A 14,367-nucleotide genomic window follows, 5' to 3' on the forward strand; every position below is an offset into this window, starting at 1 on the left:
GAAATTAACGTTAACACATTTAAAAAAGGCCTAAAAAAGTGGATGAAGATGTATTGACACAGAAGCTCATATTGAATTGTATATATTTTCATTTTCAATATCATTCTTATTAACCATTTTGTACTTGCACCAGTGATTTTTATCCGCGTTTTTTGTAATTTTTTAAGTTCAGTTAGAGAACCTTTTATAGGGATAACCTCACGGTCCTCCTTTTCAAATATGTATTGTGTACCATGCTTACGAGCATATATGTATTTGAATAAAGTATTGTTATTATTATCAACTAGGGACTGAAGGCCGCCGCCGAGGCAACTGGGGGAAAACCAGAAAATGACCGAAAAAACCTGTTTTTCTGTCAGGTAAAAAAATCTGAATGTTCAAAAAAGAGAAAAACCAAAATCCGCAATGAATATCAGAACCGAAAACACGCAAAACCCGATAAAAAAAAGTCCCCCTATTGCAAAGAAAACTTTGCTTGTGTGCAAATTTAAAGGGAAGAAAATGACACGTTCGCAAATCCTACGCAGGGAAATCTTTGGACATCTTAAAATAATTTTTTAATAACTTGTATCGATCTGTCTGTTCGAACAATAACCACGATTTCCAATCTATAATGCCTAACAAGAACTCATACAGTACTTTTCCGTTAATCAGATTATCCCGTAAATGTTCATGAATTTGCCGGATGGTGTGTCGTACAAATGTACGGAGTTCCACTGCATACTCAGACCGATTTGGTTGAAAAACGAGAAGAAATATTCTATAGAGTTTTCAGTGTTTGAAAGGCAATAAGATATAAATTAATTCAAATTAAAAAAATAGCCAAAGCTAGCATTTCTTAGGTGACAATTAACCAATAAATTTAACAGTATCAACATCCTATTTTCTTTTTTTTTTTTTTTTTTAAAAGCCCCATCCGCCGTCTGCATCCGCCGTCTGCATCCGCCCGTCCGTATCAGCGTTCTACAGACAGTACAGAGTCCCATCTGACACAATCAAATTATTCTGCACAATTTTGGCACTTATTCCGACCATGGTGTAACAATACGCTTTAATAGCAAAAACACTAACCCTTACAAACTGTCATTCCAATGGCTCCACAGATTGTGAACCACTACATATAATTTCATCGTAGCCTAAATCAGTCACAGTGAACCAACCTCCCCAAACACACAAATGATGTCTCAAATCAACTTCAATACGATTACCGTAGCTTTCACTTTCATCTGTCGATCTATTTAATATTAGTATAAATCTCCTAGCGTTCTATTACGAATTCCGTTCTCTGATTGGCTACGCTACCCGCTATTCTGTGATAGATAGCGAGTGGCGGTTGTCAACAAAATTCAGCCCGCTTCTTCGCGTTTTCGAAGTGTCTGTGAGGAGGATTTGGATAATTTACTTGCTAAGTTTTGAACGACTAGTAGATTTATACTAAAACAATTAGATTATTTGCTCTCGATTTCTTTGCGTGATAGAAATCTCGAGCTCATAATCTAAATGTTAAGTATCTCCTCTGGCCAACACAGCCTTGCGCATCTGCTCCCTCAGAAACATCGAGGTCGGTATAACATAAAAAACAAGAGGATGTATGAACTGCCACGATGTTACACAGAACGCTTCAAACAATCTTTTATTCCGGCCATGTGTGGCCGAGCCAATAGCAATTTTATGTAAATAGCAACCAGTCTTATACTCACTTTTATCGATTTTTTGATTCTTCCGTTCTCCCAATTTTAAACATTTTCCCATTATCTCTTATTTACCCTTTTTTTATTATTATTAATAGGTTTGTAAATATTCTTAATATTTATGTAAATAATTAGACAATTCAGTATCTTAGATCGTCTTGTTTCACTAGTTCTGAGTCAAGTGAGGGTGCTTATTGGCGATGGACACTTATTAGGGACAGCAATAAGAGTTTGTTGTTGTTGCTATTGTTCTGCTTGTTTGTTTTTTTACTCAAACAGGCGAAAATGTTAAAACACCTAGGGAACAACTAACAGTAACAAGAACAGTAAAAGAGCAGTAACAATACGATTTCAGAGCAGTCAGTTTTGTCCATAGCTTCTATGTCACCTTATCTTATTGCGTATGGGAAGCATACGCCGTTGAATTGACTTTTTGGTGCGTGCTGGACACTTTTGGAACAGGGGGGACTTGTTGAATAGTAGGTGCTTATTAACAAACACTCGTTTAAGTGGGGGAGGGGGGTTATAACAAAGGGAGCGCTTTTTAAAGAGGGGGATGCACACTAGCGAAAAATAAACGAATATACCTCATCATTTAATCAAACAACATTTTATTACATTTCTTATAAATCTTTTAAATAAATGTTCTTTATTACACAATCTGCGTATGAGAATATAAAATCGTCATTTGTCCTGAATATTTTCTCTTATAACCATTAAGATACATTCAACAGCTTCATTCGAGAAGTCATTGCGTCATTGTAACTCGCTTTTCTCACAAGCTTCGATCTCATGACTTGTAAATAACTACATAATAAAAGAAGTTGCGTTTAAAAATTGTCCTCATATCCCCCATCTTCATCAAAACTACACCGCGAGACAACGATCGTTGTTGCTTCTGGCAGTCGCGGTTTGCTTGTTGACTTTGATCATTGTTTACAAAAATAAACACCCCTTATGAATTTCTATTTGTTTAATTTTTGTTTGCCGATTTGCTAACTTTCTTTTTCATCACTGCAATTAAAACTCTTTCGATTCTTCAATACCAACACCATTTATACAAGTAGATTCTTTCCTATTTCCCTTGAAACTATCAAACCAAAGGGAAACATTTTCTTAGCATTCACAATAGTTCCCTCCGCAATTTTGTCTTGCATAGATCACTAAATGATTCAATATTGATCTTTCAAACAAACGAAAAGCCGGAAAGATTAGTTAATCTTAATGAATGTGCGGGTTGTCGTAACATTCCACATAATTTAATTAGGCCATACCATAGAATTCCGAGAGTAGCGCAGCGAGCTTTACCAGCTCTTGGGAGGGAACTTTCCAGTTGGAACTTTCACTTAATCATATTCCGTTTAAAAGAAATTCTCAGCAAATTGCCTCCAAGTACCGTCGAATTTTTGCCATAAGTTACCATTCCTTTAAAATCATTAACACCTGTCGGCGTTGGTGTCAGACATCCGGCATCCGGCATCTGGCATCTGTCATTGCGTCATACATGTATTATGCATTTTGTAAGCTTATCGTTTTAAAATAGCTAACAGCAGTCGGGCGACTGTTTTTGCCACTCCATTTCTTCATTGTGTGTACCGGCCTTACTGACTAAATGACGATGATGATGATGATGATGATGATGATGATGATGATGATGATGATGATGATGATGATGACGATGACGATGACGACGACGACGACGACGACGACGACGACGACAACGACGATGATGATGATGATGATGAAATGTCATTGCGATTTTTTAACTGTTTCTCTCTTCGTTATGAAATAAAATTTTAAAAATATATATTACGCACTACCGCAAATGTAGAAGTAGCCTTTTTGATATAATCTGTGGTTGTTTCCATCGGAAATCACTGAAACCTAACCTGCTTATCTTTCGGGCAGTTCCGACTCCCGAAATGCGCTACTTTCAGAATCCTTCTTTGGTCCCATCATCCGGTGTTAAGACGAATTAAATTTTCCCCAGCTTTTTCAACACCGTATCTAGAATAACAAACAGTTTATTTCCCGCTACATAGTCATTATCAACGAGATTAACAAGGTAATAAGAGTCGTGAATCATATTGATTATCTCACGTGACTTGGATTTCTCTGGATAAATGCTTCCCCATTGATGTTTCCAGAGCGCAAAAGCTTCGTCCTTAACACAAGAAAACCGAGAAAAATTAAATAAAAACAACGGCTACGAGAAAACGAAAGCTCTTAAAAGTCTTATAATGAAAGTGTATAGTCGTTTTGAGAAAGATGTATTCTCCTTCGAAATTCAGGAGCTTGAAATCCAACCCCACTTTCAGTCCTAAACAATTTTTCTTTCACTCTCCCTACATCAGAAGGCTAGGACGGCAAAATTTTGATCTTTACTCTACGTCAGGCCAAAGCAATTCCAGAACCTAATAATTTGGTCTTAGTCGTTCATATATTATATTCGATAGTTTTACATAAAATACGCGCGGACATTTTGCTCCTTGCTCGTATATTTCCTCGCGTATTATATGTAAAACTATCGAATAAGAGATTTGGTATTCCACTACAAAAAGATTTTGTTATTTTGGCTTTTCGTTTCTGGAAAGAGTGTTGAAATACACCTGGCATTATGTATCTGTCCATCAGTATCAGCGCGTGCGAATGACGTAAACAACAAAGAAAGCCAGTGAAATGTCTTTGTCCGCATTCGCTCTGTTGTGAACCGGTCAAACCGGGATACTACAGTGTATTATGGTCTTTTATTGTATCTCTGAGTTACTACGCGCGGTGTGATTGGTCAATTTTGCAGTATTTCACTGTACGGCCCGCTAAATTTGAACGTTTCCTTTCCCGCGCGCCCCATTAACCTCAGAGATATAATAAATATCTTACTAACCTCGTTTTCTCGGACCGTACTGTAAGTTACGGTTCTTTTTTAACCCCCGTTGATTTATAGCCCAAGCGCGATAAATCAACCGGAAAAAAACACTCTGACCGTGACTTACAGTACGGACCGAGAAAACGAGGTTAGTAAGAGGTATATATTACTCCTTTATCTCACCTTCCAAAACTGGAAGGCCAAAGGATCCACCACAGTCGGCTGTATAATCTCTGATCCGGGAAACACGCCCCACGTGACTGCATTTGAGGAGTACACATTCGCGTTTGTCGCATCCTCTTGACCCTAAGAACAAATATTGCGTGACTGTAAGAATGTTGCTTGGCGTTTCACAGCACAAACGTGACACAAAAGCAGCAAAACAGCGTGGCGGTTAAAACGTTCCCTGGCATCACAAGACCCTAGTCAGTCTCCCTGCAGTCATGTTTTAGCAACTTTGAGACCAAATACTGTAATACGGGCAACATTTTCGTACAACTTGCTGCGTTGTAAGTTGCGATAACACCTACATTGTATGCGCAGAAAGTAGACGCATTACTTGGCCTTTAAGTAAACCTTCCTACTAAAACCAAATGTGGCTTGCCGCTCAACTGTCGTGGAATAGACCCTTCTCCAAAATGACGATTGTATGACTGGAGGTATACGTCATACCCCCAGTCATACAAACGTCTGTAAATTTGTCATTTTTCAACTTACATTTTCTCAGCTGATATTACAACTGATATGCTGTAACTTTGCAGGATTACTAGAGTAAAAGTGCTCTTTCTAGTGCTGGTATACCTTTTTAATTTTAACTTATTTGAATTTCCGGCCGCTATTTTGGAGAAGCGTCTATATCGCTTAGAACTACTCGGGCATAAAATTACTCCGCGACAAGGAACTGAAGCACAGAAAGAAGATCGGAGACGTATGTTAAGAGAGATACTCTCTTCCGTAATAAGTGCTCTGACTTACTCCATACGTTTCCCTTTCCGGTTTTGCTTCCCCGCCCCTCCCAACTTCTTTCAATTCGCTACATCTTACCGAGACGTTCACCATATGATAGTTGACCCAAGGGAAATCCTGAAGGACTTCATAGAGACACATTGCAATTTCCTCGCTCGTGAAAAACTCCAAATACGCCTAAAAAACATAACATAAAAAATTTAGAAAAAGCAATAGTTCTCGCGATTCATTAATGGAAAAATTCAACGATTTGATTCTAAAATGTTTGTTTTGTTGTCAATAATGGCTCTTTCATTACAAGGAATCCCACCCTCCCCTTAAATTCTTTGCACTCTCTCTTCCATAACCTCTGCATTCACTCCTCAAAACACATAATTAAAACAACTACGTTGTGCACTCTCCGTATTTTCTACTCGTTGATAGAGGTGAAACTCTCTGGAACAGTCTACCCTGCAGTCTTGAGCAAGTGGAATCTCTAAATCATTTCAAGCAATTATTAAACCATCATTTTAGTTAATTAAGTTAGATACACGGCATTCATGGAAAACAGGTGTAGTTTAGTGTAATTATGAGTAAGACTTTTTAGAAACATTTATTGTTATTAAATATTGTTATATAGTTGTATTTTATATTGTACCAAAACCTGATGGATTTTTACCGCGTTAAAATAAAGATTTGAGATTTGAGATTCAAGATGGCTGGTTAACGAAAAAGCCGTCGAACACGCCTAAGACCTCCTCCCCCCCCCCCCCCCCCCCCGCCCCTTCACCTCCTAAAAAAAATCTACTTAAGAAATTGAGAAAAGATCAACTGTCCGTAACTCCCCAAACAGTTCTAAAAGTTCTGAGATATGGAATCCCTAAAGTCACCTTCTGGAAGATATAGCCTCCAGGCCTTCCCCACCCCGCGACTGGGTCCGTTGAAGACACCGCGTTCACGTTAGGTTGGCTGTTAATTGTAAGAATGCCATGTTTGTTGACGTGAGCAAGTTTGTCAACAAAAGGTAATGTTTCTGATGCTAGTTCGTCCTGATTCCAGGGAAGTTCTTTCACCTGAGGAGAGAAAAAAATTGTGAAATTCAAGGACAGTACAACGCAAGTATCCATTATTTAATTATCTTTATTCAACACATTGTAACACTGCCCAAATATGGTCATGGTGCACTGAATACGTCTTCCGTACTCAACAGATATCCTGCGATATACGTAATTTCGTGTGTCGGGAGAAAAATGGCAAAATAAACATCGCCTCCAGCTTTTCTACAATAAAACTGTGCTTTGTTATCAATGTGTTGAACAATAAAACAATTATGTTTCTTCTTTCGCAGGCTTCCTTTGATCTCGTCTTTTAAAACCTGGCGAGAGATGACAAAGCTCAAGGTTTCTGCAAAGGTGGTTAAAAGTAAAATGAAGAGTTTATTTGTTAACATTACAAAATACAAACCTTAAATCCATGTCTGTTCTCCTTCCCCACCAAATAGCACACGAAGATATCAAAAACGTCTTGCTCACTGCTAAGCTCTCGCCCCCACATGTTCAGTAAATCTTCTTTACCCTCATGTGTGCCCAGCAGTACTAAATGATAATCCTTCAACTCTCCAAAAGAGGCCGCACTAGAATCGCCCCATCTGCCATTCGGAAACTCGTCCCAATTTGAGGTGCGGATCATGTAACTACGAGGTCTTGACGTCCAAAAGATCGGACGCACATCTTCTATCTGTCCACGCCTAGCCAGAGCGGGGCCTGGCATCCAAGGAAATTTGCGCATGCCTGAATCCTGTTCATCGTCCGCACGGAACATGCCCAGTTTTTCCAGGATTCCAGAAACGGACGTTTCACGGTTCAAAGTGTAGAAATGTAAGCCATGAGCGCGGCCGCTCTCCAGTAACTGCTTGCACATCTCCGCAGCGTAGTTGATACCGTAATTCGTGACCGCTGCGTTGTTGTCCTTCATTGGAGTGAGAATGTCTAGTAGCCATTGTGGGATGTCCACGTGGGATGATCGCTTTAACTGGCGCAGGGAATTGAAGTTCTGTAAAATAGTCAATAAATTATGGTATAAACAAAATATCTACAGTCGAACCTGTATTAAAAGGCACCATATTAAGCGATAACCCTCTATTAAAGAGCCCTAGTCAGCCACACATTTGTTTTTGTTTATATGCGAGAGTTTGGCTATTATATTTTATTCGGAGCATGTCGAAATGAACGAAATCACTGTGAAACTACTAAAGATAATGAAACATACTTTCAGGAACACAACTTACAGTAAAGCAATAAGATTTCGCTTAACCATGCAATATCAATAATTTCGATGGCATCGAAAATGGCGGAGGCTGACTAGGGTCCTTTAAGCGGACAGTTGTCAAAATCACGAAAATTACTTCCCTTAATTACTGTAAATTTGATCTCTATCAAGCAGTCACCTCTATTAACCTTTTTCCATTTTGAGAAACATGCTATGATAGAGAGTGCAGGTTAGTCACTGGAACCAATTTATACACCATGATTTAGCTGACACGTGAGATCTATTAGAGTTACTACCTGGATTGGAAAAATTGCAGGAATAATTGGCACATTGATTCCGTATCTTTGGCAATCCTCCACAAACTTGAAAAACGTTTTTACTTCAAAGAACATCTGCGTGATGATTAGGTCGGCTCCTGCATCAACCTCCTCCTTGAGATGCTTAAGGTCTTCTTCATAACTCTGAACATCAGATGAGACCAAATACCCTACGCAGAAATAAGAAAACAATAAAGGGCGAATCAACAAGGACGGTTTAAATGAATACGAATATATAAAACATATATTGAACCGCGAGTGAAAGATTAAATGGGAGAAAGATCCTTGCAGTTATTTACGCAACTTAAGCACTTAAGGCTGAAAAAAAAATTCAGACTTGAACGAGATGTGAACCCATGACTTCTACGACGCTGTTCCAGTGCTCTGCCAACTGAGATATCAAGCCAACTGGGAGTTGGTCATACTGTGAGTTCACAATATACCCCACATTACGAGCTCACAATAATTATTACGATGTTATGATTTAATAATTCACTCGATGATAGTTTTCCCTCAAAATTTTCCATTTGAAGCTAGCACACTGAATGTTGCATGAAGATAGGTGCCTCAAGTTTTGAGATGAAAACAAAAAGTTTACCTTTTTTCCAGTTTGCACAATTTTACACAGTGTTTTCACTTCCGGAATGTACATGTACACACCTTCGAGTTAAGATATAATTTGGATTATTTCATTTAGTTGATGCATGCCGTGATCTCTGACATCTCCTTTGCAAGCTATGCTCAATATCAAAACTCATACTCTCCTAACTGCTCTCCTCCCATATGCAACTACATGTGGTAAGGAGAATTTCTTTAAACATCAAGGCATTATCTTTGGAGATTGATCACTTCCTTCATTCGGATGACTTAAAAATGTACGTTTGCTCAAGAAGTGACAGTGTAATTTGGAGAAATTCCATGTTACTCTGTTTTGAGGCTTCAAAGGAAAATAAAATTATTTATCCCATGCCTTAGCCAATACAGCCAATCAGAAAGCTAGAAATCCATTGCATATTCTGCGGCATGCAACAGGAAGTATTCCACAAAAAAATCCTGCTGTTCCTCGCGGCCTAAAACTTTTTGCTGAATACTTCTTACCTTTTGTTGAAAGGTTTTTATACATTTAATGAGCAGTACCTATTTATATTTTTTAATGTTTTTATCAAAATTATGTACTTTAAAGTAATATATCAAACATGAGGAAGAGTGTTTCATCAGATATCCAAACACTGAGAAGTAGGTTGAAAAAAAGAGGCGCCGCCGCCAGCCGAGTTTTTTTAAACGACTTTGAGGTGTTTGGATATCTGATGAAACACACTTTCGCATGTTTGATATGGCTTCTCAAATGATCAATAATTCTTGGAGAAATTCAAGGCTAAAGTTGGCAAAATTTTATGGTAATTAGGATCACATACCCAAACCACGGTCACGGTAGTGATTTTCTTTGTTTTCTCTTGATGAATCATTAATGAGTTTGAGAAGAAACATTGCCAATCTGTTGAATACTTTTTCACCGATTGTATTTGCTGTTAAACCATTAAAGAGTTATGTTTCGTGTTAGTTCAATGAGCAGCATGGGATAAATTAGTTATGCAATTTACTTTCTCATGGTATACCGAGAATATCCCACTCTTGACTTGATTTTTCTTAGTATACACACGAACCTTTAGCAGAGTGTGCATACTAAGAAAAATCAAGTCACTTGTGGGATATTCCGCAGTATACCACTCAAAAGCATTGCATAACTAGTATGTACATATGCATGTACTCAATTGACCTGTCAACTTACCTACCACCCCTAGTGTAAAATGATCTCCAAATTCACTTCTTATAAATTTGACCAGGTCCACCGTGTACTCAAACCCATCTTCCTTGGATCCACTGTCTTCCTCGCGGCCTCCATCTATTAAGCCACAAATTAACAGAGAAAAAATATTATTTTGGGGAAGAATTCAGTAAGTTGTGACTGGAGCATTAACTATACTAACTAGTGAAATCAGGAGTACTGTTGTAACTTCTCAGCTGTAATACTTCAAGTTTTTGCTTCAAAAAGATGTACAGTTTACCCCATGGACTGGAGGTCATCACTTAAAGTGCGTATGAAGTAAAAAACATGTTTTCATATTTTTGAAGCTTGTTTTGTCCTGATTACGAAATGACAAAAGAAATTTGACAAAATCAACTAAAACTGACATTTTTTGCCCTTCAAAGAACCTCAACATTCACTAAATCGTGTCCCGTGGAATGGGAATGAGTCTTTGCTCAGGGCAATGCTAATGACGTAGCAAATGCCTTGAAGAGTTGTTCACTTCTCACTTCTGAAGTATTTCCTACGTCACAGCTTTGTAATACAATCGTTTTGGCCGCGCACAAGATGGAGACACTTTTAGGCGCCAATTTAAGACTTTCGGTTTGATTTATTCCGCGCTGTGAATGTTTTACTGACTAAAACCTACATATTAAGAATTAGAAAATAATAAACTATCATATTAGAACAAGAATGTTTTTACTTTATAGGCACTTTAACAAATTTTTATGAGACAATTCATTAGTAGCCAGTAAAAGAGAGAGTAAGGTATTTTTTGTCATAAATAAATGTGAATGACCTTTAGTTTTCCTGTGAAAGTAAATGTCAAATGACAATTTTTTCTTGTGAATCATTGTTTACTTGTTTACAATTTTTATAAGCTGTGAACTATAATTTTGCTTTTTTAACTCCTACTGCTTTTTTGTTTTGTTTTCATCTTTTTATGTTTGTTGTTGTTGTTGTTGTGGCTGTTTTTGTTTGGAGGGGGGAGAAGGGGTAGTTGGGGAGGGTGTCTTTTTTTATAGACAATAGATTGACCCTGTTTGGCCCAACCAGGGGCATTCCAACCTTTGAGGGACCTTTGGTCAGCTTTTCTACCATAAAAGATGAATTGATCCACTGATGGCTTTAATATTTTATGTGAAATACCTCCTCTGACAGCCAGCACACTGCCAATCCCAAGATTTTTAGCACGTGTAAGATGCTCCACCACCTGGCTCTTGGTAGTATTTCTTGATGGTATCTGGATCATGATATTCTGTCCATATAAATCTCTTGCTGCTGCAGAAACCAACAAAGTGCTAGGTTCCGGCTGACACTTGTCTGACATGGGGTCTTGAGATGGCTTCCATGTGATGTCGCAAAACAGAGGGGTGCAGTGTTCATTCAATCTGCCGATGATGGCCATCAGATTTGTTGCCCCATTGAACGTCTTAGGAGGATAGAATTCCAATGAGAAAAACTGTTCATTCTTCTCCATCTTTTCATGGACAATGTCTATGAGTTTCTGGGGCTTTGCTTCTCTATCACTTAGCTGTTGTGCCATGGTTTTAGTTATAACTGATTATAAAAACTCAGTCACACTAATGCACACCCTGATGAATCAAGAAAAATGGACACAATCAGATTGTTTAAAATGACTTACTGTATGGCATAAATATTTGAAGTAGTTCTTGTTTATTTATTTATTTCTATTTATTAATTGATAATTTATTTTTAGTTTTTGCAATTCGACTGATAAGCTACATATAGGCTTATGAAGATTTACTGTAGCTCTGCCATCGATTTTGGTCCCATGTGTATACTTTGTTCTAACTACTTAACTGAGGGAGCCCATTCCTTATAAGCCCGGTGGCTTGAATAAAGTTCTCACAATCATGATGTATAGTTCTTGTATTCTTTTGCCTTCAATAGCCTTACAATAATTATTTTGTTTGAAAAGGGAAGACACATTTAAGTAAATATACATATACTATATGCTTTTGTATCAAATAAATATATTGCAGGGGAAATTTAAGTGGTGTGAAAAACTTTGCAGATAAAATATTCCACTGCCACATCATTTATATTTGTGGAAACATACCAGGAAAAATTACAGCAAATCTCAAAAATTAGAACCCAGTTTGTCACATCATACAGCAACCAGAAATGTTACACAAATAACAATTTTACGCTGCTTTCAAGAACAAGGAAGGGGTAGAAGAGGGGGCTGGCTTTGTAACCTAATTATTGAAAGAAAAGAATACCCAAAGGACTAAAAAATTGTCTTCAATTTGCTACTTAAAACTAAAATTTCAGTCACCTAAAATATGGGGGGAGAGGCTAATCAACAATTTTTCATGGGGGGGGGGGGGGGGGAGTGTTATTGGCAAACCCAATGGTAACCTTTGACATACTAACTTTTATGGTAACCCCCTTCCCTGCACATAAATCAAACTGCACCCCTTTCTCCTACCTCTACTTAGATAATCCAAGGCTTATAATTTGCACCAGCGAGTGAAGTCTTTCTGTTGTATGTAATTTCTACCAAGAGTTTCTTCTCAGTTTTTTATACTCTTCCTAATACTTGGATTTACAGAAGGATTTCTTTTACTGGGGCTCTTGAAAGAAAGTTGACCAATCACAACAATTTATTTTATTTATTGATATGTTGTTTATTTCACGGTTTACTTGCAGTTGTATTATTGTATATTACTTTGACATTATTGATTTAGAACAAAAAACTTTAGAATTTTTTGTTTTCAAAAAACATAATTATGGTTTGATTTAAAGTTATCTTTCTTCCAAGTGTGCCCCTTTGTTTCTGTCTGTTTTTGTGACCCTTTTTAAAAAAATACTTTAAATTTTACTACCCTCCTGCATACTATGAGCTAGGGTGTAACAAATCTTTTGCACCCAGAATAGCCTGTGAACGGGCTTCCAATAGGGCAAAGAAAAAAATTGAGCTTGGTCCGGGGCGAGAAAGAAAGGGAGAGAGCCTGGGTACATTCTTTTGATGGCTCTCAATATGGAGCAGCCCCCCCCCCACCCAGTACCCACTGGATATTCTTTGGAATTTTTGTACCGTCTGTGCGACCCAGAGCTCAGGTGTCTGAAACCAATACCCTTTACCTGAGACCTGTTCTCTATAGTACATTATCACTTTCACAAGCTAAAACGATAAATAAAGCATTCCTTACACTATTTCTGACCAGTACATATTTACCAAACCAGATTAGACACAAAATGCTGTATCCCCTCCCCGATTCCCCAGCCTGAATAAGGGGAAGCACTTGGTAAATTCAAGACCTTGCAAGGCAGTGAGACTAGCATTTTCTAATACAAACCCAAGACCTGTGAAGATGCATATAATTGGAAGATCACCACTTTAATATGAAGAATGAGACACAATTTAATGGTCTTACAAAAGTGAAGGACTATAATGTTTCTCCAAATATACTCACAGGGAAAACTCACGTTGGAGGAGTGACTTTCAACAACGCATTCTTACACAACCCCATATTTAATATTTCAAGTTCAAGAAGTAGAGTAACTATTGTCTAATGTTAATTGCGTTTGACGTAGAAAGAACGCACTTCTAATACAGATTGGAGTCGAGATTGTATGGGACAGTCGATCGATCGATCAACGAATGGATCTTGTGACGCGACGCGTTTCTGGTATCCCCCACAGAACATACATGATTGTATTTGCAAAACATAAACATATGCGTTCGAAGATAAATAGGCAAAGACCGAGAATTTCAGAAACAATTGACAATTTCTCAAACAATCACATCCTGTAATTATACACAAGTGCTAAGGATATTATCTATTTACATAATAACAAGAAATAAACTCACAAGGTTATGCATGTACGTGAATTCGAAGCGGACACAGTACTGTTATGTAAGCTCTTGCATCCGAAAGGTTGGAACGACATTTATCTCACTGAACACACAGTTTCAGAAGTTTAAACCCTCGACAGGTTGATGCTATGAAAATAAACCTACCTTCCTTCGAACTAAAGTGTATGAACGATCGTGCAAGAAATCGTCTTCTTCTCGCCTCGCTTCTCCTGGAAAATCACAAGAACCTAGTCCTACTCGTCCTTCGCCTCAGTGCCCGCCCCAAACCCGCCCCAAACCTCTCCAATTAACAAATCGACGGCAGTTTTCTATGGTCTATACTCTTTTATTAAAAACTGCATCATTGTATAATGCAATTCGAGGGATTTGATTGGCTTAGCGGCCATGGTATAATTGCTCATATACCATGGCCGCTAAGCCAATCAAATCCCTCGAATTGCATTATACAATGATGCAGTTTTTAATAAAAGAGTATAGACCATAGAAAACTGCCGTCGATTTGTTTTTTACAATAACATGGAAAAAGTACGAGCGGAATTGGCTATTTTTTTCGTAGAGAAAGCGCGCGCGTTACATCTGACGTCATTTTTATTGTCTGTACTCTTATAGACAATAGCTATGAACCA

General features: G+C 37.9%; 1 protein-coding gene across 2 annotated transcripts; it reads right to left on the bottom strand.

Moving 5' to 3' along the window:
- Nucleotides 1-2,282: 2,282 nt before the first annotated feature.
- LOC146488895 (methylenetetrahydrofolate reductase (NADPH)-like) lies at nucleotides 2,283-13,979 on the bottom strand. Of its 2 annotated transcripts, none has more exons than XM_085114449.1 (9): nucleotides 13,886-13,979; nucleotides 11,044-11,489; nucleotides 9,877-9,990; nucleotides 8,067-8,257; nucleotides 6,967-7,554; nucleotides 6,393-6,575; nucleotides 5,602-5,700; nucleotides 4,741-4,863; nucleotides 2,283-3,855 (listed from the first exon to the last, which is right to left on the bottom strand). In XM_085114449.1, the coding sequence occupies exons 2-9, from the start codon at nucleotides 11,438-11,440 to the stop codon at nucleotides 3,667-3,669; spliced, it is 1,884 nt and encodes a 627-aa protein (XP_084970575.1). In that variant the 5' UTR covers nucleotides 11,441-11,489; nucleotides 13,886-13,979; the 3' UTR covers nucleotides 2,283-3,666. The 2 variants fall into 2 exon arrangements, with proteins under 2 accessions (XP_084970575.1, XP_084970583.1); XM_085114457.1 differs by having other exon boundaries at nucleotides 13,752-13,951.
- Between the last annotated feature and the right edge of the window lie 388 nt (nucleotides 13,980-14,367).

The sequence above is a fragment of the Pavona decussata genome, unplaced genomic scaffold (genome assembly GCF_977016875.1).
Source record: "Pavona decussata unplaced genomic scaffold, jaPavDecu1.1 SCAFFOLD_8, whole genome shotgun sequence".
Lineage (NCBI taxonomy): Eukaryota > Metazoa > Cnidaria > Anthozoa > Scleractinia > Agariciidae > Pavona > Pavona decussata.

Coding starts and splice junctions, on each gene's coding strand:
- LOC146488895 (XM_085114449.1), bottom strand. CDS start 11,440: ATGGCACAACAGCTAAGTGATAGAGAAGCAAAGCCCCAGAAACTCATA. Junction 7,555..8,066: donor CTGCAATTTTTCCAATCCAG/GTAGTAACTCTA, acceptor ACTATTTTACAG/AACTTCAATTCCCTGCGCCA. Junction 6,576..6,966: donor AGAACAGACATGGATTTAAG/GTTTGTATTTTG, acceptor TTCTCTCCTCAG/GTGAAAGAACTTCCCTGGAA.